This window comes from Heloderma suspectum, chromosome 3 (assembly GCF_057233095.1).
Source record: "Heloderma suspectum isolate Gila_16-S chromosome 3, 16-S_ref, whole genome shotgun sequence".
Taxonomy (NCBI): Eukaryota; Metazoa; Chordata; class Lepidosauria; order Squamata; family Helodermatidae; genus Heloderma; species Heloderma suspectum.
This window is the reverse complement of record NC_139460.1, coordinates 224,043,577-224,070,988: the sequence shown is the minus strand read 5'-3', so window position 1 is coordinate 224,070,988 and position 27,412 is coordinate 224,043,577. Positions and strand designations below refer to the sequence as shown.

Genomic DNA, 27,412 nt, shown 5'->3' with positions numbered 1-27,412 from the left:
TATGGAGACGGTGAGTGGCTGGATGGGGAGGAATAGGCTGAAGCTGAACCCTGACAAGACCGAGGTACTTTTGGTGGGAGACAAGAGGAGGCTGGGGGATGTTGACCTGGTGTTGAATGGGGTACAACTGCCCTTGAAAGACCAGGTCCGCAGCCTGGGGCTCATTTTGGACTCCCAGCTGTCCATGGAGGCTCAGGTGTCAGCTGTGTGCCGGACAGCGCTGTATCAACTCCATCTGATACGGCGCCTGCGCCCCTTCCTTCCCGACCATCTGCTCCCATCGGTAGTACATGCCCTGGTCTCCTCTTGTTTAGACTACTGTAATGCGCTCTACGTGGGGTTACCCTTGAAGACGGTTCGGAAACTGCAGCTGGTACAGAACGTGGCAGCGCACCTGATTAAAGGCAGCCACCGGCGAGATCACATCACTCCAGTGCTGAAGGAGTTGCACTGGTTACCAGTTGTTTTCCGGGCCAAATTCAAGGTGTTGGTTTTGACCTTTAAAACCCTATATGGTTCCGGCCCAGCCTATCTTAAAGAGCGCCTCCAGCAGCACCAGACAGGCCGCTTAACAAGATCAGCCTCGGATGGCCTTCTCTCTGTCCCATCAGCCAGGACAGCTAGACTGGTGGGGACGAGGGAGAGGGCCTTTTCTGTAGTGGCCCCCACTCTGTGGAACTCCCTCCCTAGGGAACTCCGTCATGCCCCCTCTTTAATGATATTCCGTCGTGCATTAAAAACGTGGCTGTTCAGGCAGCCATTTGAGGTGGGTTAGGGTATTTTAGAAAATGTTTTTATTGTAGAATTTTATTGTTTTATTGTATGTTGTACATCGCCCAGAGTGGCTGGGTGACCAGCCAGATGGGCGATTAATAAATTAAATAATAAATAATAAATAAAATAGGTGTTTTACCATTTAAAACAATGATTATATCACAATAAAATCAACAATATAAAATGAATAAATGTGCCAGCTCAGCAGAAAATACTATACCAGATATAAGATTAAAACCACATTGCTGGGACTAAAATCTTAAAACACTAAGGACACAATCCTAAGGATGTTTAGACAGAAAAAAAGACCTACAACTCCCAGAGTTGTAGGACTTTTTCTGTCTAAACATCCATAGGATTGCAGCCTAAAATATTTTAAAATGCTTTTTTTGATAAAATATTGTATAAGCAGTGGATATGCAGTAAGCTTGGAGTGGCCTTCCATTATTAAATTAGATGTTTATCATTAGGGAGTCTTTTGACCTGGATCTTTGGTCAAGCAAAGTTAAAGAGCATAACCCTCTTGCATAAAACAACAACAACAACAAGCTTCTAATCACATTATGAACATTACGGCCATGTCATTTATTATACTTTTGATCTAGGTTTGAAAAAGTAAAGGGCACATATTATTTTGGCTTGTAAACTACATTGCTAATTTTCATCATTGGTCAAAGGTCAAGTGTTCAATAACTGGTCAAGTGTTCCACTGTGGAAGGAAAAGTGCACAGTTAGGATATTTTACATTTTAAAAAGAGAGAGTTCTCTCAGATAGCTAAGTTACAAAAAAGTCAGCAGCAGTCTGCACCAGAAGTCTGCACCAGAAGTCTGCATACATCTTCCTCCCACTTAGTATGTTCTTTCTCTGTTACAGAGGGCAAGCTGGAAGGGACTAAGATCCCCCTGGTCTGAGGCGAACGGCTCCTCCAGAACCTACTTTGATTGCTGGCTGGTCTTCAGGGCATTGATGCATTTGCCCAGAATGAGCAACGAAGTGTTAATATTCCCACTCTCTTTTAGCCTTTCTCCTTTGTTGTGGGTTCTGGTACAACGCTCCGAGCCAGCAAGGTCACAGAGAAATAATCTGGAGATAGACAAAAGGCCACACAGATATAGAGCAGGACGTTCAGGTTGCCCTATGTTCAAACATTTAAGAAACTGGGAGGATTTCTTTTGACAGCAAGATCACTTACTCATTCACTTGCATCACACATGTTGCTCCAGGATCAATTTTTAGCATCTTCACAGTAAATATGCTGTGGCTGGAAAGAGAAAACAAAAGGAAGTCACTTCCAGCAATATCAGCTTCAAGCAGTATTTAAAAAAAGCCTTTTAAAGGAGTTGAATCCTTGATATACTGCTATAATTTCCAAATATGCTGCTTCCAATTTGGTTCTAGCAAATAAACAAGGGTTTTAAGATGTATTTATGCTGACTTTTATACATAGCCATGCACACATTCCCCTAACACCTGGAATTTAATATACTACAGCAGGCATGGGAAACATGTGAAGGGCAACTCCCATCATCCCCAACTAAGAGCTGATGAGAGTTGCAGTCCAACAGCAATCTGGGCAGCCCCATGTTCCACCCTTGCATTTCAGGCTTCTTCACTGCCCCGCTCACCAAGTGTTTCACATTAAAAGTCACTCTGGCTGTGTTTGGATGCCAAGTTATGTATTTAGCAAGATGTGAATGAATCTAGCTTTCCCCCGGGGCTTGCACACTCCCTGCTTCTCCTCTCTTGCGCAGCAGAGTTCAGAAGCTCTCTCTTTTGATTAACCACGGCTTGTAGCGCCATCCAGACCCAGAACTGCTGTGAACCTTAGCTGTAGTTCATTTAAGCAAGCCAGAGGTAGTAAAACTATAGCTTGAATTTGGCTTGTTTGGAACTAACCATAATTAAGTTGAACTGAAGCTGGCTTGTTTGGACAACACAGCAAGCTGTGGTTAATCAGAAGTGGAAGTGAAAGCATTCAATCTCCTCCACTTGGCCACACCGGAGGAGGAGGGAGGCATACGCGAGCCTGAGGGATGCTAGGGTCGCTCACGTTTCAGGAAACCATAGTTTGGCATGTTGTCTGAATGCAGCTACTGGGTCCCTATAGAATTTAAGCAATTATCTATTCATCATTTATTCACAATTTAAGCAATTATCTATTCACAGAAGCTCCACATTAGAAGCCCCAAATGCACAGTACAGTCTTTAAACAAGGTCAGAACATTAGAGCAGTTATTATTTCAAGACGCACACATGAAGCAAGAAAGGGGCAGGGAACTTTAATTTGGAAAGTTTATCCAATCCAAACTTAAATAGAAAACAAACCATGATTCTAGTCCACATTGAACACATCCTGTTTATTACCTTCTACTGGAGTTGGCATTCAGTTTTGTCGAAGCGAAACTCTGATGCTTCAAGCCTAGTTTCATGAGTTTAAAAGCTTCTTTAGAATTTGAAACCTGAATCCATTGTAGATCTTTAAGAAATAACCGTTACTTTATTAACTATTGAACAAACAAAAGTAGTATTGCATATAAATACCATCAAAAAAAAGGATGGAAATTGGAGTGAGGATTAAGAGCATTTACTCTGGGATTAAGGGAGGATTTCCGGACATCCTGGTTAGGCATCCCCTGATGTTACAAGGATATCTCAACATCACGTCTACTCCCCCACCCAGTTTGTTGCCCTTTTTCAGAAAGTTTGTGTGACTAGGACCTGCCCCTTGTTAAAGAGGGGAATATTTATGAGGGAGAGCAGGGGCAAAAAGAACCCATGTCATGCTTCTCTGTCCAGCAAGACAATCTACATGACCAAGCCAGGCATTAACCTTGCTGCGATATACGTCTAAATCTGCACAAACGGTCTTTCATAGTCTTATCTTAAAAAAGCAGATTGAAACTTAAAACGCAGTATAATAGAATGAGCTTCAGTGAAGAAAAAACAGGTAGTTGCTCACTGCATTTCCTAGATGGCAGAAGAGCTTTTGAGAAAACATATGCCTAGGCTGCAATCCCATGCATGTTTACACAGAAAAAAGTCCTGTAACTCCCAGCATTCCCCAGCATGGTTGGCTAGGGAACGCTGGAAGTTGTCGGACTTTCTGTCTAAACGTGCATAGGATTGCACCCTTAGTTCCTTAAAAATCCATGATATTGAAGTAAGGTCAGTTTACCCAGTTTAAGAGATTCATGATGTGTTAAAACTATGGTGAAATAAAATTAGACCTACTGCCTACATAAGGGAGCCTTCAGCAGGAGATGATACAGTAAAGGACTGACAATAGTCACCTACCTCATGTTATTCATTTTTCAAATATTTCTGATATCTTTTACAGCAAAGCCCTATGCATGTCTGCTCAGAAGCAAGTCCCATCATGTGGCCTTACTTCCAGGTACGTGTACATAAGATTGCAACCTTGTTGTCTCTAATATTTCATGTCTTTCACATTCTATAGTCTTAATCTTGTATACTATGTATCAGGGGTGGGCAGACTTCCGGCTTGTGGGTTCTACTGAGCCATTTTGCTAGAACTCCAAGATCCACCAGCCGGAGCCAGGTGCAAAAATGGTGTGTCCCAGAAACCATACACTGGAACAGCCTGCATGCATATATATGTGTTTGTGTATATGCATATGCATATGATGTGTGTGTATACACACATGCGCGCATGCACACGCGCGCACACACACAATATCGATCGGCACCTAAGTTACTACAGTTCAAGGATTTGAACGCAAAACTCTAAAACCAGCAGCAAGACCTATTAATATCTATGTTTTACAGGAGAGAGGAACACTGAGGCTGATAAGCAATAAATACAAGGCCAGCCATTGCAGAGGAGACAGGGATTGCAATTTTACTTACTATTATTTACATTACTGACTGTAAGAAACCTTTGCTGGTCTACTGCAAAACATCCAGAGATCTACCAGAAGATGCCAATTTGTCTCACATCTGCTACATACTGTAATACTATTCTGTACTTTTACACTCATATATTATTAATAATAACAACCTTGCCGAACCTAATCCGAGAAGTATTAATTGGGATGGGAGGGCATGGAGAGCAGAGCTTTTCCTTCACATCCCAAGGATAAATTGCATTTGTAGTAAAAGAAAGCCTGCTTCCTACTGGATAAACAGAGCATTTTATGGCTACCAAAACTGTGGTCGCCAATCATTGAGATGTCCATTACCTTTAACATATGAACAGCCTTTTATGTCCTGTGCAAGGCGCAGCATCTTCCTTCTCTTGTCGCTGGACATTGGGAGCAACAGGTCATAAATGCACTCGTTGTAAATTTCACAAAACGAAACCCAGACGGAGAATTTTGCACCTCTTTCCTCATCCACAATGGACCGTTTGGCTTCTTTTACCAATTCCTTCGAGTCTGGCAGAACATTGGAGTTACATGAATATTCTGCCGAAATGAGCCCTATCCAACAACGCAATGTCAAACAGCATTGTTCAACAGCATTTTTTGCAGTGGAAGAGCCAAGATTGAAGAAGCACAGATCTGAGGTATCAGAGATAGCTTGCTTTCGAATACTGCTTCAAGCATTCACATGGCATTTATGCAGCCTAACCTTTCGCTCTTTCAGATACACAACATACCTTCAGAATTATCAGTAGTTCTGCTGTGATTCCCATTAATGCCACTTGGGTAATCCAGCTGGAAATTGAGAGGAACAAAGTATCACAAATATAGCATTAGAAAAATTATGATGCGCTAATGGAGGGCTGCACAACTTCCACAGCCCCAAGGGCCACGTTCTCCCTCATTCTCCCTCTCCCACACACTCCTACTTACCTGGAGCTTCCCTTGCTTATCTCGGATCTCTCATCGAAGGTTGGAGATAAAGGACAGGCAGTGCAGTCTTGGTGGCTGATAGCGGGGGTCTGACAGGCCATCAGAAATGGTTTGGTGGTCTACATGCAGCCTTTTGACACCCCTCCACCAATGGAAAACTACTATATTACCATTTATGTGGTAACTGTAGTACGGTTACCACATAAATGGCAATATTTCAGGAGGAGCTGTACTGGTCTGCTGTAGGAACTAAACAAAGCCATCACTCATTTTAAAGATGTTGATGAATAAGCTCTTATGGGGCCAGAATCCACTTTGCCAACTGTATAACGTGATCTCCTTGGTAAGATTAAAAACTGTAACTTCAGTGGAAAAGCATTTCAGTCTCTCAGCCATTCTGTTGCAGAGCCTGGTGTTACCAGCATCCATCAACAACAACAGAAACTCCAGTACAAGGCTGCTGATTATAATCAGTTAGCAAATCTGACACTATGGATCTCCACTGCAGGCAGTGGAGCATTTCCTCAGTGGAAACTTGCTGCCCCACTTTAGGCATTCATGCTATTGCGCTAGACATTATTACCAATGGCCCCTAACGCCCACTTGGATTGGCTCGTGAATGTTTGGGTCTTCGCATAATAATGTGACCTATCTGCAGCCATTACTTGCACCTTTTGGAGCTAAATTATTTTTTCTCCTCCTCTCATGCCACTGATAAAACAGGCTTCTGTCTCGTGCCACAACAGAGCCTTGGTGGCAAAGCACACTGGTTTTGGCAACGACTCATGACGACATCCGTTTGCTTGTCATACAACATTTCAAAATAAATACCTAGAACGACGGCCCAGGAGAAAGCAGCAACGGCACTCCAAAAAGTAGTAGTTTTATACCTGCTCAAGTATGCTGAGTCGGAAGGCAACCCCTAACACATTTGCTACAACCAAGAATGCATTAGCTTTTAATTACATCCCACTTGATCTCCGAGTGTCCGTGGAAGGTTGTAGCACCGTGCAAGATGAGAAAGGTGCTGCACTGCTGGAAGAAGAGAAGGGTTGCAGAGGGCATGATCATCCTGCTCTGCTCTAGCCAAGGGGTTAGCTCATCATTTTACTGATGGCCTGAAGCATTCCTTGCTCACGGCCTATGAGCAAGTCCAGACTTCCCCAACATAGTGCCCTTCGGAGGTCTTGGATTAGAATTCCCATCAGCCACAGCCAGCCTGGCCAATGGTTAGGGCTAATGGGAGCTGTACTCCAAGACAGCTGGAGGGCACCACATTGGGGGAAACCTGTCGAATGCTACATTACTGTTCAAAATGGCAATGAACTTTAGCAACAGCCCTGCTGGCAGTGGTTTCAAGTTGTGCGGGGGGTGGGGGGAGAAAAGGAGAGAGAAGGAAAGATGCACCGCACATGTTTGTCTAGAGGACAAATCACAGGATGAAATTACGATACTGCAGTAGTTCTCTGCAGTTGTCATTCTAGATGGTTATTTTGAGGGAATGTATAATTCCTATTAATTGAGATGTGTTGCTGAGGCCCCATCTTTTCCCTTCTCCCTGAAACCCGTAATGCAATATCATCACGCTCAAGCAATTTCCCCCACACCTTCTTCCTATTGACCAGGGCTCCAGCCATGGGTCCCCCTATTACACGGATTTCTGCTCTAAATCAGGCCAAACAAGATAGTTTTCATTCATGCCTTCAGTGATGTCCAACAAATGTTCAAGTTTTTAGGAGGATCTGCTGCTGCAGCAGGAATATGTGAAGGTCTCACCACTAACATACCCATGGTTAGTGTTAGAGGGGTTGTGCATATCTGTAAGCTCTTTCTCAGGGACCTGGAACCCCAAAGACCTCAGGGTGCCCTATCACACAAAGGGGCCTGCACACGTAGAGGAAATACGGACATTAGGATAGGACCTGCTTCCTCTCTCTGCACAATGAATGGCCACAGAGTGGGGTGGAGCAGGACACATCTGTATGTTGCTTTACAAAAGGGCTTAGATAATCATGTAATTTTTTAGTTCGCTGATTGCCACTATGGATTGTATGATTTCATCCATTTCATTTATTACATTTCTTTGCCGCCCAATAACTAAAGCTCTCTGGGCGGTTTACAAAGATACAAACATATAAACAGACAGCGCGCACACACACACACACACACCTCTCCCCCTCTCTCTTTAAGCCAGGAGTCCCTGTGAGGCTATCCGCTCCCTGCCCATTTCAAATATTTATTTTTAATTAAATAAACTTGAAAAGTGTTCTATCCCTTCTACCTTGCTATCCCCCTCTCCCTCCCAGCCTCAAGTAGGGATGTCAGAGAATTCTGCGACGGATCTCGGTGAGGCTGAATGCAAGTGCATTCGGCCCCCCGAAATCCATCGCGGAACAAAGCCCCCCGCCTCCCCCAACCCATGAAAGTCGGGTGGCACGAAGCCCCCACCCCACGAAAGTAGCGCAAAACAGAGCACATACCTGCTTCCGTAGGCAGCAACTTGCGAATGCCAGCCGCCCTGGGGCCGCCGTTCGCTTCCTCTTTCATGCCGTGATAGGCTACGTATGTATTTACGTAGCCTATCACGGCAGGCTAAAAAAAACGCGTATGCAAATGGCAGCGGCTAAGGCCACCGCCATTTGCATTCCTTATTTTCGGCCGTCTTAGTCTACATAAATATTTACGTAGACTACTACGGCCAAAATAAATTGGAACGCAAATAGCGTAGTGGGCGCTATTTGCGTTCCCCTTTGTTTTCGCCGTCATAGTCTACGTAAATATTTACGTAGACTAAGACGGCCAAAAATAAGGAACGCAAATGGCAGCAGCCATAGCCACCGCCATTTGCGTATGCGGTTTTTGTTTTACCCAGAGCCCTCCACGGCCGGAAATCCGGCTGCGGACAGCTCTGGCCTGGGCGGCTGCTCTGTGGAGCCGCTGCGGAGCACAGCCAGTCAGCCAGCCGAAGATTCTGGGGGGGAGGGACAGAGCGCCTCCTCCCCCACCGCGAAGCAGATCCGCAAAACGGTAAGTGACTTTCGTACATCCCTAGCCTCAAGCCTCGGTATTTCTGTCTCCACCACCTCTTTTGACGAGCCAGGCCCCCGCAAAAGCTATGAGGTGACAAGCCACATCCTCCATGGGATTCATTTTGTTGTGGTGCCCACAGCAGTTTCTCCAATTCCCAAATGTGCCCACAGGTCCAAAAATTTTCAGGCAAGCAAGTTCAATCAACAATCAATAAGAAAACCCAGAAACTGATTAAAACCTTATCATATGCTGCCAAATGCCTAAGAAGAGAGGAAAGTCTCAACTTGGTGTTTTTTTTTTAATTGCCATCCAATTCATTTTTAGGATTGCTTTTAATTTGTTGAATGACTTGTCATTGAAAAATGGGGGATTATTTTGTAGCACATTATAGGCCACATTTTTCCAGTATGCTCAAGGTAGCTTAAAAACCATTTCAAGATAAACATTTTTCATAACGACAGTTTGCCTTTAGTATCCAAGGTGTGTTTTGCAGAATTGCATTGCCCCTTTAAATACACTAAAGGGTTTACTGTCTGCCTCGCATGTAAAACATCAAGCCAGGATTTAGCCTTATATGCATGAGTGGGAGTGTAGCCATGCAAAGCACTGGGCTCAAGTATTTCCCCCTCTCCTTCTCCCCCCATGCAGCCAGCCTTGAGAAGTGGAAGATGGTGATAGCTTGTAGTTATGGCCACTAACTTGGATGGCTTTAAGAGGAGACTGGGAAAATTCATGGAGGATAAGGCTATCAATGGCTACTAGTTATTATGGCTATATGCTACCTCCCATAACAGAGACAGTATAGGCCTCTGTCTGCCAGTTGCTGGGAACATGAGTGGGAGGATGCTATTGCGGTCATGTTCTGGTTGTGGGCTTCCCACTGGGGCAGCTGGTGGCCACTGTGCAAATAGAATGGTGGACTAGATACACCTTTGGTCAGATCCAGCAGGAAATCTCTTATGTTCAGACCCCCACCCCAGATTCTCCCACTCCGTCCCACCCACAGGATGGCTCTAAGCTGTTTGGGGCTTCTTTAGAAAGAGCTGTTAGTACATGTCAACAAACCAGTTGCCACACCTCTTTCACAAGACGAAGCAGTGAGCTTTTGACCATCATTTCTTCTCTCATTTCTTCTTTAGTCAGCTTTCTGTGGTCTCGGCATCGATGGGGTTTGAGATCCATCTCTGGATATAGTTTATTTTGAATGCATTCAAACAACAGATCCAGTGCCCTTGGGAGAATGCCACTATCTCCTTCAGTGCCTGCCATGCAGAACACAAGACTAAGGTAAGCATGCATAGGGTTACTGCCTTTGTTGATCAAGATAAAGCTCCTCTCAAGAGTATTTTATCAACCCAAGCAATTTGGCACTGTGACATTTATCCAAACATTAAGTCATAGAACTTTTTTTTCTTGTAGATATATGTCACCTTTTGGCCCAAATAGGCCCCTGATGTGACTTAACAATTAAAACTTGCAACCATTTAAAAACGTTAAGACTTTAAACTGCCAACAGTGGAAGACATTAACACGCAGATGTGATGCACAGGCAGCAGTGGCGCAGAAAGAAAGTTTTGCATTTCACAAAATTAATTCGGGCACAATCCTATGGCCTCTAGACAGCATCTAGACAGACAAATCCAACTCCCCACCCCTTCCCCCGCTGCGTCATAGGAGGCGCGGGTCATACCTGGCTCCATGCTCGTAAGAGCAGTAGGGAACGGCCGAAAAGGGGGCGTTGCTGGGGGTGGGGAGGGAACAGTAGACGCACCAATACACTTCCTATGCGTCGTCCAGCCTCCCGCCCCTGCTGCAAGGTACACCAGTTGGACAGCTGAAATCAGCCATCTAGGCGCAAATGCAGGGCGTCCAAAGCATGGAGGAGAAGACCCCCTCTGCACTCCGCCTGCCCTGCACTGGATAGTTGCCCACCCCCATAGGATTGCGCCCTTAGAAACTCAAAGAATCAGCCCAACACCAGTCAAAATGGGCAGTTTGAAAAGTTGGAATTCATTTTTTCCAGGGAATTATCCCTAGGAAGTACAGTTATATACAGTGTTTGGAGCATGTTAGAAATTCCATGCCTATCTTCCCTTCAGATTGAAACTACAAAATTGAAGTGCATGTGGTTTAATGATAATGTCTTCAAATATTTACAAGTATCCCAATAAAGCAGTTTGCAAGATTGGCTTTGAATATAACATTGAAACCACACAGTGTACTTGATCGTTTCCGCCCCACCCATCAAATATTTCAGTTCAAAAACTTTTGGCTATTTTGGGAAAGTTTGATATAATTTATATGGGATGTAAAACTAACATGATATACGTTTTTAGTTTGATCTTACTATAAGTGACAAGCAGACATGCCAAATCAGGTTCCCATAAAGACAATGGTCCTGAAACTATTCTTAGACACATTTTTTTTAAGTGTTTTGTTTGTAACAATTATTTCGTATGCTCTTATATGAAATGTGAATCATGTAGACACCACATAACCTTTTAAAGTGAAAAATGAAAAGGCATGCTTGATCTCAGAGTGCTCTATCTACAAACGCTGTGTATTAATACCAGGATTTTTGTAAACTCTGTGGTGACATTTTGGGAATGACACCGCATACATTACCTTCTGATCCATGATCATACTAAATACAGAAATCCTGTATCATAAAATCCTTCAGACAAGAACAAATCTGTGTGTGTGTGTGTGTGTGTGTGTGTGTATATATATAATCCCAGCCAAAAAACAATCTGAAGAAATAGTCTGTAACATAGACAGTGCACAGACAACCTGAGCAGATAACATGCAACTGAAGTTAACATTTTTTCAGAGAATCATGGAAGTTGAGCTGTACCTTGGTATGTGTATGTTTTCCCAGCATTTGTAACACCATAGGTAAATACAAGGCGACTATGCCCCTTTAGGAAGTCTAGTACTGGCTGCTTCACAGTACCTTCAAAGAGCTCTTCCTGTGTTGTTTCAGGGCCAAATACCTAATAAATTAACGAGAAGAGTTTGAGCAGCATAAAATTGTCCATGAAATTGATCAATAAAGTCTTCATTTTCTTAAGCTTCTCCAGTTGTATAAATGCTTCATTAGTCATGCATGAAGTTTGCATATTATGGGATAAAAGTTAGCCTTTTAAAAACTTTACTTACCTGTGAAAAAGTAAATTTCTGCACCAATTGCCCCATGTTTTTTTCACTAAGCCTAAACACCTTGGAACTCTTGGGGGCTTTTAATACAATGCTTGTTGGATCAAGAACAGAAACACATTCCTGTAAGAAAGCGGGAAAAAAGACTTTTAACTGAGCAGATGGCATACCTTTAATGAGGTTTTGCTTTTAGAATTCTTTCTAAAATTAAGTCACACCTGAGAATCACTCTCTTTTTCTGACTGCATAAATGGTCTAATGCGTAGGCAGACATGGATACGTTCTTTGGATTCCAAGCTCTCTCTCTAAATAAATGAGAAAAACATAGTTACTGTCCAAGAAGAATTTTCATGTACCCTGGACTGACAATTTTATAAGGAGATGTTAGTCTCAAAAAGACGCTTTCCCCCCAGTTGAACCATTTCTCCTAGCTCTTTTTCTCATATGCAGACAACTTAGCACTTTACTTGTCACAACAAAGACAGGCAACTTCTTCAGTACAAAAAGGCCCATTAACATGCAGGTTAACAAGGCGCAATGACATCAGCAGTATTTGTTAGGAGCAGTGGAATTATCAGCTCAAGCTCTTAGGACTTTGGATCTAGCTTCTTAAGAGTTATGACAACTCATGGTATGACAGAGGGATAGTAAGTTGGGAGTCCTCTCTTAGAGAAAGGGTGGGATTTGAATTGTACTAGAAGCCTGCTCCCAAATAGTTGTCTGGTTAGATCAGATCACCGTGAAATTCGCCTACCACAAGTACCCGTTGCTTCTAAGCCCTCGTTGCCCCTAGCTAGTAGCCACTTCCTTTAGCCTTTCCTTGGCCAGCCTCCCTAGTACTGCTAGGGAGTACTCACATACCACACCTCCTTAGTATACCGCCCCTCCTTCTATATACAGTGAAATTTCTTCAGAGGCCCATTTCCAATTACTGCCTTCTTGCCTTAATTCTTTGGCTCCTATGCCTTCTTCCTCAAGCCTCATACTCCACTTAACTTTCCTTCAGATTTGTCTTCAGTCTGCTTCCTACCCTGCACCCTTCATTCATACTATTTGCCTTTGAACTCCGTGCACTTAGTTTCCCTACCACTCAAGACCTCTTTCCATTCTTCAGCCATCCCCAGTGCAATGTTGTCATCCTAGCCAAAATGACGAGTTTTCCTTCCCTCACAGAAGCTGCACAGGAAGCCGTTTAATTCCATGAGTAACTGAGCATTCCAAGGCCAAATCCATCTCAGCCAAACCAATATTTGAGACCACTTCCACAAGTACAATACAACTGAGTGATATCTTAAGGCAAAGGTGGACAAGCTGTGGCCCTCCAGATGTTTTGGCCTAGAACTCCCATCATCCCTTACAATTGGGTATGCAGGCTAGGACTGATGGAAACTGTTGGCAAAAGCTTCTGGAGGGCCACAACTTGCCCACCTCTCTTTTTGGAGATTAACAGTGCTATACGTGTCTACTCAGAAGGAACTAGTAATGTCTTTAATGGGACTTACTCCCAGGTAAGTGTGTATAGGGTCACAGCTGGTCACCTTGAATACCCTTCTGGAAAAAGAGACAGATAAAAATTCTAACCAAAAAACCTAACAGAACTGTCTAATTATGATTCAGGTCATAATATGTTTAAGATTTATAGAAGCATGCACACAAAGGTGTATCCATATGCCACTGTTTATGACAAGCCTAAATAATAGAGAGAGAGAGATCAGCAATCAACCCTCCTCTCCACAAGTGAACCAGGCTTTGAGGAAGAAATGTGTTTGGGTGTCTTACCTGGCTTATATCAGAGATTGCCGAAAAGTCACCATAGAGATTTCTCTTAATGTCACTAGCATCCACAGGGCCGGTTCTTGGGGACAACTCAACAGCAGAAAGAAAGGATGGCCTGGGAATTCCCGACTTATCCAAATTTGCCTCCATCCTATTAAAGGGAGACAAGAGAGAGAGACTGTTGCTTGAAAGCAACCAACAATAAATTGAAGCTTTGACAACTACACAATTTGGTGACAAACTTTTCTGTCGGATCAGGTTCTATACTTCCTGTGATGTATCTTTTGCCTTATCCTCCTAGCCCAAGTTTCCCTCGCACACAGCAAAAAGCGAGAGCACAAAGAAGGAACAGGGAAAGCGAGGCTTTATACCAGGTGTCCCCTAGTTCCTCAGAAGTTTCAGAAGTTCCTCTGTGAGAAGATCAGCAATGTTGATCAAATTCCCTGTAAAACAGCTTGCCCACCACTACCAATCTTGCATGATAATGTGTAGACACAGTATTCCATGCTGCATGTTGAAAGCAAGGCTCTATATAGCAAGGATGGGCAACAGATGTTATGGCTATGCTGGCTAGGACTGGAGTTGTAGGCCAAAACATCTGGAGGGCCACAAGTTGCTCACCCCTGCCCTAAAGACCTGGGCAACATGTCATGTCAACCAAGTGTGTGCCCAGGAACACTCACCCCACCCCAAATCCCCTGTAAGGCACAGAGGTTGTGCAACAGATGCACAGGGTTTGTTCAGCAGACAAGAGGATATGGAAAGGGATCCCCAAAGACAGAAAAAATTGAAATCACCATTTTAGCATGAAATCGCAGCTGTTGGCATTTGACTGTGGACATGAAGAGGCAGCCAGTAATGCTACTAATGTAGTGATTATTGCCATCACAGTTATATGAAGCTCAAAGGAAGGAAATACAATTGGCATGCACACGCTTGGTGTATGATGATCATAGAAGTCCTACAACAGTTAGCTGGGCACAAAAAATTCAAGGCAGACAGGAATTTGCAATATTTTTTTCCAGCCTTACCTAAAACATCAATAAACATTTGTCCTCACTGTTTAGCCACATACTGTATTTAGAACATTAAATGCAAAAATTAGGAGGAGGGCCCTTCTATCACTTTGCAAATCTGGTGCATTCTCTCATTGTTGGCTGGGGAATGCTGAGAATTGTAGGACTTTTTTTCTGTCTCAACATGCATAGGATTATGCCCTAAATCCCATTCCCCCAATGCTTAATGAACTATAACATTTTCACTTATCTAAAAAACACATAGCTACACAGACCACTGAAACTTCGGGGGGGAGGCAACTTATAATATGGGCACTGGACAGGCTGAAAACGCCACACTAACTGGAGCATATTTCCCATAGAACACGGTGATATTTACTGCCAACTTTGGGCTCCAAGATCACCGCAGACGGTGACTGTAGCCATGAAATTAAAAGACGCTTGCTCCTTGGAAGGAAAGCTATGGCAAACCTAGACAGCATAGTAAGAAGCAGAGACATCACCTTGCTGACAAAGGTCCGTCTAATCAAAGCTATGGTTTTCCCAGTGGTAATGTATGGCTGTGAGAGCTGGACTATAAGGAAGGCTGAGCGCCGAAAAATTGATGCTTTCGAACTGTGGTGCTGGAGAAGACTCTTACGAGTCCCCTGGACTGCAAGGAGGTCAAATCAGTCCATCCTAAAGGAAATCAACCCTGAGTGCTCTTTGGAAGGACAGATAGTGAAGCTGAAGCTCAAATATTTTGGCCACCTAATGCGAAGAGAAAACTCCCTGGAAAAAACCCTGATGCTGGGAAAGACTGAAGGCAAAAGGAGAAGGGGACAGCAGAGGATGAGATGGCTAGATACCATCACCAATGCAATGAATATGAACTTGAGCACGCTCCGGGAGAGTGCGCAGGACAGGAAGGCCTGGCGTGCTATGGTCCATGGGGTCACAAAGAGTCGGACACGACTGAACGATTGAACAACAACAACAAAAAAGACAGAGGACCAGGCTTATATGGAAATTTACTTCCAAGTAAACAAGCATAGAATGGATGGGTTGGGAAAATTCTATGCACACCCTTACCTGGGAGTAAACCCCATTAACATTCATGGGTTTTACTTCCAAGTAAGAAAACACAGTACTCCAGGTAACACCTAGCAAAAAATTCTGCACTATGGTTCAGTTGCTTGTGCTTGTTCCGTCGTTCAGTCGTGTCCGACTCTTCGTGACCCCATGGACCATAGCACGCCAGGCCTTCCTGTCCTGCGCACTCTCCCGGAGTGTGCTCAGGTTCATATTCATTGCATCGGTGATGCTATCTAGCCATCCCATCCTCTGCCGTCCCCTTCTCCTTTTGCCTTCAGTCTTTCCCAGCATCAGGGTCATTTCCAGAGAGTTTTCCCTTCACATTAGGTGGCCAAAATATTTGAGCTTCAGCTTCAGTATCTGTCCTTCCAATGAGCAGTCAGGGTTGATTTCCTTTAGAATGGACTGATTTGACCTCCTTGCAGTCCAGGGCACTCGTAAGAGTCTTCTCCAGCACCACAGTTCGAAGGCATCAATTCTTCGGCGCTCAGCCTTCCTTAGAGTCCAGCTCTCACAGCCATACATTACTACTGGGAAAACCATAGCTTTGATTATATGGACCTTTGTCGGCAAGGTGATGTCTCTGCTTCTTACTATGCTGTCTAGGTTGGCCATAGCTTTCCTCCCAAGGAGCAAGCGTCTTTGAATTTCATGGCTACAGTCACCGTCTGCGGTGATCTTGGAGCCCAAGAAAGTAAAATCTGTCACTGCTTCCATTTCTTCCCCTTCTATATGGCAGGAAGTGATGGGGCCAGATGCCATGACCTTAGTTTTTTTAATGTTGAGTTTCAAACCAGCTTTTGCACTCTCCTCTTTCACCCTCAACAAGAGGCTCTTGAGATCCTCTTCGCTTTCTGCCATTAGGGTGGTATAATCTGCATATCTGAGGTTGTTGATAATTCTCCCAGCAATCTTAATTCCGACCTCTGATTCATCCAACCCGGCATTTCTCATGATGTACTCTGCATATAAGTTAAATAAGCAGGGTGACAATATGCAGCCTTGTCGTACTCCTTTCCCAATTTTGAACCAATCGGTTGTTCCATGTCTGGTTCTTACTGTTGCTTCTTGACCCTCGTACAGGTTTTTCAGGAGACAGGTAAGGTGGTCTGGTACTCCCATCACTTTAAGAATTTGCCACAGTTTGTTGTGATCCACACAATCAAAGGCTTTAGCGTAGTCAATGAAGCAGAAATAGACGTTTTTCTGGAATTCTCTTGCTTTCTCCATGAACGTTGGCGATTTGATCTCTAGTTCCTCTGCCTCTTCGAAACCCAGCTTGTACCTCCGGTAGTTCTCGCTTCACATACTGCTGAAGCCTAGCTTGTAGGATTTTGAGCATCACCTTGCTGGCATTTGAAATGAGCGCAATTGTGCGGTAGTTTGAACACTCTTTGGCGTTGCCCTTCTTTGGAATTGGAATGTAAACTGACCTTTTCCAGTCTTGCGGCCATTGCTGAGTGTTCCAAATTTGTTGGCATATTGAGTGCAGCACTTTAACATCATTATCTTTTAGGATTTTAAATAGCTCAGCTGGAATACTGTCATCTCCGCTAGCTTTGTTGTTACTAATGCTTCCTAAGGCCCACTTGACTTCACTCTCTAGGATGTCCGGCTCAAGTTCAGTGACCGCACTATCATGGCTATCAAGGACATTACTATCATGGCTATCAAGGACATTAAGATCTTTCCTGTATAGTTCTTCTGTGTATTCTTTCCACCTCTTCTTAATCTCATCTGCTTCTGTGAGGTCCCTGCCTTCTTCATCCTTTATCATGCCCGTCTTTGCACAAAACGTTCCCTTGAGAGCTCCAATTTTCTTGAAGAGATCTCTAGTCTTTCCCATTCTGTTGTTTTCCTCGATTTCCTTGCATTGTTCATTTAAGAAGGCCTTCTTGTCTCTCCTTGCTATTCTCTGGAACTCTGCATTCAGTTGGATATATCTTCCCCTTTCTCCCTTGCTTTTCACTTCCCTTCTTTCTTCAGCTACTTGTAAAGCCTCATCAGACAGCCACTGGGCTTTCTTGCATTTCTTTTTCTTTGGGATGGATTTCGTTGCTGCCTCCTGAACAATGTTACGGACCTCCGTCCATAGTTCCTCAGACACTCTGTCTATCAGGTCTAATCCCTGAAATCTATTCCTCACCTCCACTGTATATTCATCAGGGATATGATTTAGGTCATACCAGAATGGTTTAGTGGTTTTCCCTACGTTCTTCAATTTAAGCCGAAATTTTGCAAGAAGCAGCTCATGATCTGAGCCACAGTCAGTTCCAGGTCTTGTTTTTACTGACTGTATGGAGCTTCTCCATCTTTGGCTGCAAAGGACATAATCAATCTGATTTCGATATTGACCATCTGGTGACGTCCATGTGTAGAGTCGGCTCTTGTGCTGTTGGAAAAGAGGGTTTGCTATGATCAGCGTGTTCTCTTGGCAAAACTCTATTAGCTTTTGTCCTGCTTCATTTTGTACACCAAGGCCATGCCTGCCTGTTATCCCGGTGATTTCTTGACTTCCTACTTTAGCATTCCAGTCCCCTATGATGAAGAGGACATCTTTTTTTGGTGTTAGTTCTAGAAGGTGTTGTAGGCCTTCATAGAACCGATCAACCTCAGCTTCTTCAGCATCAGTGGTTGGGGCATAGACTTGAATTACTGTGATGTTGAATGGTTTGCCTTGGATTCGTACTGAGATCATTCTATCATTTTTAAGATTGTACCCCAGTACTGCTTTTCCCACCCTTTTGTTGACTATGAGTGCTACTCCATTTCTTCTAAGGGATTCTTGCCCACAATAGTAGATATGATGGTCACCTAAATTAATTTCGCCCATGCCTGTCCATTTTAGTTCGCTGATTCCCAAGATGTCGATGTTCAATCTTGCCATCTCATGTTTGACCACCTCCAGCTTACCTTGATTCATTGATCTTACATTCCAGGTTCCTAAACAATATTGTTCTTTACAGCATCGGATTTTCTTTTCACCACCAGACACATCCACAGCTGAGTGTCCTTTCGGCTTTGGCCCAGCCGCTTCACTCTTTATGGCGCTACTTGGAAATACCCTCTGCTCTTCCCCAGTAGTATATTGGACACCTTCCGACCTGAGGGGCTCATCTTCCGGTGTCATATCTTTTAGCCTTGTGATACGTTCCATGGGGTTTTCTTGGCAAGAATACTGGAGTGGGTTGCCATTTCCTTCTCCAGTGAACCACATTTTGTCAGAACTCTCTGCCATGACCTGTCCGTCTTGGGTGGCCCTGCACGGCATAGCTTATGGCTTCACTGCAAAACAGATTACTTCAAAATCACAACACATGGTTCAAAACCATCCATGAAGACATAGATACATCTACTAAGAAGACCCAATCATAAATAATTACAGCTTTACTAGCAGGTCAGGTTTGGATTGATAAAGCACAGCACTGCTTAAACTTGAGTGCAGATCAGCTCATAGGATAGGATTGAGTGCATAGCGAGTTGCACCCTTAAATGCAGGGTTGAACAAATTCTAGCCCTTCAGATATTTGGGGGAAGAGGGCTACAACTTCTATGATCCCTCACCATTGGCTTTGCTGGGCTGATGGGACTTGTAGGCCAAAAGGAGCACCCCCAGCAACACCAGATAGGCAACACTCAACAAGATCAGCCTTGGATGGCCTTCTCTCTGTCCCATCAGGACAGCTAGGCTGGTGAGGACGAGAGAGAGGGCCTTCTCTGTGGTGGCCCCCACTCTGTGGAACTCCCTCCCTAGGGAACTCCGCCATGCACCCTCTTTAACGAGTTTCCACCACGCATTAAAAACGTGGTTGTTCAGGCAGGCATTTGGGGTGGGCTAGGGTAATTTTAGGAATGTGATGTTTTTGTTGTTGAATTTTATTGTATAAACTGTTTCTATTGTTGTACATCGCCCAGAGTGGCTGGGTGACCGGCCAGATGGGCAATTAATACATGTAATTAATTAATTAATTAAGGCTAGAGGGCCACACGTTGTCCACACCCGTTTTAGTGACTATAAAAAGAGAAAGAGCCATTCTTTACTTACTTTCAGATATAGGGAGTTGGGGAGCGACCGGGTCAGGATTCAGCTGCACACCAATCAGTTCTCCCCACGCTGGACTAGGCCAACTCCAGTCCCAGTCCAGTCCCCGCTGGCCAGAGGAACTAGGGCCGAGCAGGCACCCACAGGCCGCTTTCACCCGAATAAATGTCTCCTTAAGCCGCCGCCGCCGCCGCCGCCGCCGCCACTGCGGCTCCGACCCATCAAGCGCCCAAAAGACTCAGCAGGCCACCCCCCGCTTTGAAGACCTCCGCCCGCAACCTGCCCTACGCCACTTAAGGGATGCCTGCGCCGCGGCTCTTTTTCAAATCTAGCCGTAAAGACTCATGGGAGCTAGACGCTTGCGCCGAAGGGCGTGCTGGGAAATGTAGTTGTCTCGGCAGATGCGGCTTTGAACTCAGTCTTGCTCAGTTGAAGCCAGTGGAGGCTGGTGGCTCCTATTTCGGTGGGGTTGTGGATCCATTCTGGGGTTTAGTCAGAACCAGCTAGAATTCTAACGGAGCGATCCAAGGTGCTGAACCCATTTTGAGCCTAGGGTTCAGCACTTTGGATCGCTCCGTTAGAATTCTGGCTGGTTCTGGTTCAGCACCTTGGATCGTTCCGTTAGAGTTCTGGCTGGTTCTCACTAAAACCCAGAATGGATCCACAGCCCTACCGAAATAGGAGCCATCCATCAGCCTCCAGTGGTTGAAGCCCCTTTCTTGTAAGCAGATCGGTGTCTTACAAGCAAAGCCCTATGCGTGAAAGAGCCCCGGCTACAAAGTATTTTTTAATAAGCATTACTAATCAATTTATTATTAAACAATAATAAATGTGTCAGTTAAGAGCCTTGCTTGTTTTTCAGTGCAACAGAAAAGAAAAACAGAAGCTAGTGCCCTCCAGATGTGTGGACTACAACTCCCAGCATTCACTGGCTTCCAATATGCTCCTGATCAAATTCAAGGTGCTGATGATGACATTGAAAGCCCTAAGCGGCTAGGGACTTCGATTTTTGAGGAAGCGCCTTTCTATATATATGCCTGCCCAAGGATTGAGATTTGCCTCTCACCAGTGCGAGATGTACACTATAGTGGGACATGGAAGAGGGCTTTCTCTGCTGTGGCACCCCGGTTGTGGAATGCCCTCCCCTTTGAGGTTTGATTGGCGCAGATGTTAGTTTTGTTTCCGTGCCAAGTGAAACCATGGCTTTTCACTAAAGCCTTTGAGAGCTAAATGCATTCCCTAAAGTTGCACACTGTTTTAACTGTTTTATTGTTTCAGATTTTCTAATTGGTATTAGCTTGTTTAATGGTTTAATATGCTTTTAGGTGTTTAAATTATTTATTGTTTCATACTGTTTAAATTGATTTTATCTGCACGCTGCCCTGAGATTTTAATGATATAGGGTGGGATACAAATGTTCTAAATAAATAAAATAAATGCTGGGTGTTGTAGTCCAACACATCTGGAGGGCACTAGCTTGGGGGAAGCCTGCAACAGACTAACATGGCTGGGAGGAAAAGTCCTATGCATGTTTACTTGGAAGTAAGGCCCACTATGTTTAGCGGGACTTAATCTCTTGTAAATGTTTTTGGATTGGGCCCTTAATTATGGATAGGTTTGTTGTTGCTTTTTATGTGCTTCTTGTTCACTCACTTGCTTTTTCTCTTTTTAACAACCTCATTCTATAGATAGATAAATGTATTACGATCATAAATCAGCACATAAAATGTACAATATTTACATGCAACGTAGATGATTATACAGAAAAACCCGGTTCTATGTGTATGCAGCCTCTACACCCAAGCCTATTCATTTCCATGGGTTTTGAGAAATGTAATACTGTCTGAAGTTATAAGGGTGGGGTGGGGTGGGGTGGGGTGGGGAGGGGAGGGGAGGGGGGCAGCAGAGAAGACCATGCAGTTCTGTAGTTGGAATGTTGTGTTTTCCCATCCCTATGCACACTTGCAGCCCTACACTTTTCTGGGAGGAAATTCCAAGGAAATCAAGGTGGGTTTATTTTCCCCTGAATTCCAAGTCAACCTGCTTGAAATTGGGCTCCAGAGCGCAAACAGATTCTGGTGCTGGACAAACCTAGACCCTCCCAGGTGGATCAAACAAAGTCCTACCTTGACAGCTAGAGGGTAGTGGGAGAGAGAGCTCCTTGCTGCTACTGGGATGCAGGGAAGTGTGAGATGGTGATTACGCCCAACATAATCCTTTAAAGTGGGGTGTCAACTTTTCTTCTTCTTCTGAGGGAGCACCTGCCAGAAAGGACAGCCTTTACCAACTGCAGCATGACCTGAGGAAATTTTATTTATTTATTTAGAGCATTTATATACCACTTCCCATTTTAAAAATCCCAAAGTGGTTCACAACGTATTGTTACAGTTTGAGCTATCTGCTTATAGTTCAGTACTCTGGGAGCTGTGGGCAGTCTGTTTACTCCCTATAGCAGATAAAAACACTTCTAAACAAAGTGTACACCTAAGAGTGTTTGATGGGTTGTAATCAATGAGCAGTATCCAGCTGTGTCATTCCGTTAGGGCAAATGACATTACGCTAGTGGAAACTAGGTTCCGAACTATGCACAAGAGGAGAATCCAACTACAGTTATGTTTGCACAAGCGCAGTTGTGCAAGCAATTGTGCATTATGCTTGCACAACCCATTGTGTAACCAGTTGTGCTTCCACAACAGAAAGATCCACAGGAGCTCCACTAATGCTATTTGAGTTTGTGGAATGACATCGTTGGATACTGCTCCAGGTTTAGTACAAACAGTAAGTATAGAACAGGAATCTTTGAATCCATTTCTTTCTTTTATTGATACAAATATAAATTCCCAATTAAAATACAATTGGTAAGGTATTTAAAAGCAACTAAAATTGTATTTCCTAAGCATTTCTTGTTGTTACAAAAGAGAGCATTGTTGTCCAGCAGAATCACAGGCAAGGAGCTTTGATATCAAAGAAACTATCTGAGCCCTGAATCAGAACATATTTATACAGTTTCTAAAATATTACCTCACTGCCAATGTGCCGATACTAACTGCTGTTTCATAAATCTAGGTTCACAATCCAAGGAAGCAATCCTATATAGATAGGTGGCTGCCTCCGAACTCGGAGGCAACCACCTATCCAATGCATGGGAGGAAACGCAGAGGGGATCCTCTCCTCTGTGCTCCAGCCACCTTGCATTCATGGCTAGATGGCCGATTTCGGCTGTCTAGATGTGGAACGTCGGAGCGCAGGGTGGGGAGGCCAGATGACACATAGGAAATGTCATACCAGCACTTCCGCACTCCCTGCCCCTCCCTGCCCCTGGGAACACCCCCTTTTGGCCTGCTCCACTCTTCTCTTACGAGTGCAGAGATGATCCACACTGCCAACAAGGCAGCGGGGGCGGGGAGGCGGTTCTCTGGGAACCACCCTCATAGCGTGGGCTCCAAGGTTGGTTCCTGGAAACCGACCAATCCTATGGCCATCTAGCTGCTGACAAGCGGGCCTAGGATTGTGCCCTTAACTTCTAAAAGAAGCCTTCATGATCAAAACAAACATACAAAAACTTAAACATACACTTTTCAAGTTAGATACACTTAATTTTGATATATGCCTTTGGAAAAGCATTTCTTACTCAAAGTTTACTAATTAAACCTAAGTACATATTTTTTTCTAGACATCTATATATCAGACTGTTTAATGTTTATACCTTACACAATATTTTTGCTCATTAATTGATAAGCTAAAACTTTTAAGTTCACTTTGACCCTGAATAATACAGTTTGATGTATCTCCATCTCTCACATAACCGTTTTCAGATTTAGTGATGACTTACAATTCAGCATTTTCGCTTTGGATATTATTGAAACTGCTTTGGCAATTACATTTTGATAACGATTACCTAAAGTTCATTGTGAACTCACTAAGTATCTTCCCTATTGGTAGCAGTTACATTCTTTATTTAGTTCTATGGATTCCTAATTACCTTGTATGCAACATGCTTAATTGCTTGCTTATAGCTCCAACACAAGACAACTTCTGCTTGTGTGTGTGTGTGTATGGGGGGGGGGGGAAACACAGTCAATTTCTTCAGTAATAATTTTGATCACATTAAGGATTGTGCCACCAACCTTCTGTGGCAGATCCATGACAATATTACAAACCAATACATCAGTAAAAGCATAACAGCATTTAGATAAGTTGATGGTTGGGAAAAGCCAGGCCAAACAAGTACTTCTTTACACAGTGCATAGTTAAATTGTGGTATTCGTTACAAGACATAGTGATGGCCACCAATTTGGATGGCTTTAAAAGGGGGTTAAACAAATTCCTGAAAGATAAGGCTATCAATGGCTACTAGTCCTGATGGCTCTATGCTACCTCCAGTATCAGAGGCAGTATGCCTAGTATACCAGTTGCTGGGGAAGATGGGCGGGAGAGTGCTATTGCACTCATGTCCTGGTTGTGGGTTTCCCACGGGCAGCTGGTTGGCCACTGTGTGAACAGAATGCTGGACTAGATGGACCCTTGGTCTGATCCCGCAGGGCTCTTCTTATGTTCTTAGGTTTTTAATAATCATTGAAAGCCCATTGAAAGCATGGTTGTCAGTGCCTGAGGTATCACAGAGGAAAGGTGACGCTTCCTCCACTCTTCCTATTCTCCTTTTCAGCACTTAGGCCAGAGGTCCAAGTGCTAAAAAAAAAGCATTCCAGGTGTTGTTGGACTCCTACTCCCATAAGCCCCAGCCAGTATGGCCAGTGGTCAGGTGTGATGGGAACTATAGCCCCAAAAGATCTGGACAGACACAGCTTTTCCACCCCTGACTTCAACCACTGCCCAGGTCTTGAACAGTGAGAGGGAAAGGGATGGGAAACAGCAGCCGCCTGCCCCCTTCTGGGCCTCGGCGTGTTGGTGCTTAGCTGTCTGTTCTTGAAGAAGAGGAACATTCTGTAGACACCATTTTTCTTATTTCTTCTAGTGCAATGTTTCTTCAGAAGCAGTCCCATCATGATGAATGGGGCTTATTCCAAGGTAGTCTGGCTGCATACAGTTTTGCAACCTAAGGAATAAGCCCCACTGAAGTCAGTGGGGTTTGCTTCTGAGTAGACATGAATAGGATTCGTTCAGTTTATTACATTTCTATACCGCCCAATAGCTGAAGCTCTCTGGGTGGTTTACAAAAATCAAAAACCATTAAAAATGCATTCTAGAAAGTGTAAAAACCATTTACATACAAACATATAAGCAGACAGCACAGACACGCATATATCTAAAACAATTTTAAACAATTAACAATAAGAAAAATCCAGGACCTGATGAACACGATTGCACTGTTAATGTGTTTTTATTGTTCTTTTCATTATTGTTAGCCACTATGATTGCCCGGGGCTGAGAAACAGGGCATTGGATTCCAATGAAAACGTGTGTGTGTGTGTGTGTGTGAACTTCAGCATGAAAACAAAAGGGGGGAAGCTTAAATGCCCCCCTCCTGAATTGCCATGGTCCCAATCCTAATAGGGGGTGCAGGTGCTAACACTAAAGTAAGGAAGCCAATCACGCATAGCTCTGCTATACAGGATATGCAGAATGTTTAGTTGGGCCCTCAGTCAGTTGAATCTGTTCACTGAATGTTTTGTTGTCATGGTTGTCTCCAGCAGCCTTCCCCAACATGGTGCCCTCCAGCTGGTTTGGATTTCAACTCCCATCAGCCCCAGCCAGCAGGGCCAATGGTCAGGAATGCTGGGAGTTGTGGTCCAGAGTGTCTGAAGGGCACCAGGCTGGGAAAGGCTGATCTGCCCTGGCTTGGCTTTCCTGCTGCTCCTAATTAAACTCAACTGACACACCACAAATCCCGATGGACTCCGCAGTCAGCACCAGTTGTTGGAGGGGTCCAAGTGGCTAGAGCCACTTTCCCCAACCTGGTGCCCTCCAGATGTTTTTGGACTTCCAACTTCCATTAGCCTCAGCCAGCATGGCCGGGAATTCTGGGAGTTGTTGCCAAAACATCTGGAGAGCATTAGGTTAGGCTAGTGTTTACAGTTGTTCCATCCAGAAACTATGGTAAGTTCCATTGCCTGTTGATGTGTATATACTGACAATCCGTCTACATCCACCTCCTTCAGCCTGGTGCTCTCCAGTTGTTTTGGACTACAATCCGCAGAATTCCTGAGCATTAGCCATACATGCTGGGGCTGAGGGGAGTTGTAGTCCAACACATCTGGAAGGCAGCAGTTTGGAGCAGCCTGATCTTGTTTCAAGAAGCTGAACTGCTGAGTGATTGCTTTACTCAGCTGGGCAAAAGAGGCTCTTTTATTTCAGGGCCAGCCCTACCATTAGGCAGAGATGGTTGCCTCAGGCGGCAGACGCTGGGGGGGTAGCAATGAGGTGTTGGAGGAGTCGGGAGCCAGTGTGGTGTAGTGGCTAGAGCAGTGGACTGGGAGTCGGGAGATCTGGGTTCTAGTCCCCACTCAGCCATGGAAGCCCATTGGGTGACTTTGGGCCAGTCACAGACTCTCAGCCCAACCTACCTCACAGGGTTATTGTTGTGAGGATAAAATGGAAGGAGGAGGATTATGTATGCTGCCTTGAGTTCCTTGGAGGAAAAAAGGCGGGATATAAATGAAATAAATAAATAAATAAATCAGCTATGGGCAGTTCGGCCTGCTCTGCAGCCCCTAAGTCTCCCGCCTTGGGTGTGTGCATGTGCGTTGAGGATCGTGCCCCACTGCCAGTGTTGAAAGATTTTTCTACTGAGAATGGGAGGGGGTGCCGTCTTGTCCCTCGCCTCAGGCAGCAAAACATCTTGGCGGGTCTTGGGGGGGCGCCATTATTCAGCAGCAGAACAGGACATGCGCTGCGCAAAGGGGTAGGGCGGCGCCGCCGCCGCCGCCGCCGCTGCTGCTCTGGGAAGGAGGGAGGGATGGCGGCCGGGGCGGCGGCGCTCGTTGAGGGCGCGGGCCGCGTTCCTGCCGGCGCCTTTTGTCCTCGCGGGAGGAGGCCTTGCTCGCGGAATTCCCGCAGAAGCTGGCTGTGCTCCAGCTGGACGCCACCCGGGAGGCGGAGATCCGGGAGGGGGCGGCGGCGGCCAGGGCCTACGGCCGGCTGGGTCCGCTCGGGTACTGCAGCCCGGCGGCCGAGGGGAGACGAGTCCGCGCGACGTCTCGGCAGAGGCGGCGGCGCGGAGTGTAGAAAAAGACGAGGCGCGGGGCGGCGCGGATCCACGCAGCTGCCTTCCGGTTCATCCGAGACAGACCTCACCTGGCCTGGGAGTAAAGCCCACTGCACGGGACTGGTGGCCGGTTAAACGTGAACGCTGGGTTGAACGGCTTCACAACAGTTTAATGGCTGCCGGATCAGTGAAGCCCGGATGCTGGCAGGACTTAATTTGAGCGTGGGTCGGTCCGGTTTTCAGCATGTGGGCTCCCGAAAGCCAGAATCACGGGAAGCAAGAAGACAGTGTCTTTAAGCATGTGCAGAGTGCTCCCCCGCCACCACTGAATGAGACGGACCTCCTGTGCATATCTGAGATGAGGCCATTTTCTGAATAATAGGGTGTGGCTTTCCCCTATACTGTAGACTCTGCAGGACTCTTTATATATAAATAAAGAGTAATTTATGTGTGCAGCACAATTAAGTAGGGAACTTCTCTTGAGAGTGTACCACTAAACTGACCTACGGTAGTATAGTGGCTATGAGGCTGAGCTAACTGTCAAGAAGACCCCAGTTCGAATTT

The 27,412-nt window shown here is 44.9% G+C and overlaps 1 protein-coding gene across 1 annotated transcript in view; it reads right to left on the bottom strand.

Annotated features, from left to right (window-relative positions):
- The window catches only part of KIF20B (kinesin family member 20B), a 70,496-nt gene extending 50,467 nt beyond the window's left edge, over positions 1-20,029 (bottom strand). Inside the window, exons 1-11 of the mRNA XM_084845817.1 lie at positions 19,687-20,029; positions 13,555-13,702; positions 11,994-12,080; positions 11,779-11,898; positions 11,474-11,612; positions 9,697-9,881; positions 5,394-5,451; positions 4,975-5,169; positions 3,140-3,251; positions 1,968-2,036; positions 1,712-1,858 (exon numbers count right to left, since the gene is read on the bottom strand). Coding sequence (XP_084701943.1) covers positions 1,712-1,858; positions 1,968-2,036; positions 3,140-3,251; positions 4,975-5,169; positions 5,394-5,451; positions 9,697-9,881; positions 11,474-11,612; positions 11,779-11,898; positions 11,994-12,080; positions 13,555-13,701 — 1,259 coding nt within the window. The 5' untranslated portion in view covers position 13,702; positions 19,687-20,029. The remainder of the gene's footprint in view (positions 1-1,711; positions 1,859-1,967; positions 2,037-3,139; positions 3,252-4,974; positions 5,170-5,393; positions 5,452-9,696; positions 9,882-11,473; positions 11,613-11,778; positions 11,899-11,993; positions 12,081-13,554; positions 13,703-19,686) is intronic.
- Between the last annotated feature and the right edge of the window lie 7,383 nt (positions 20,030-27,412).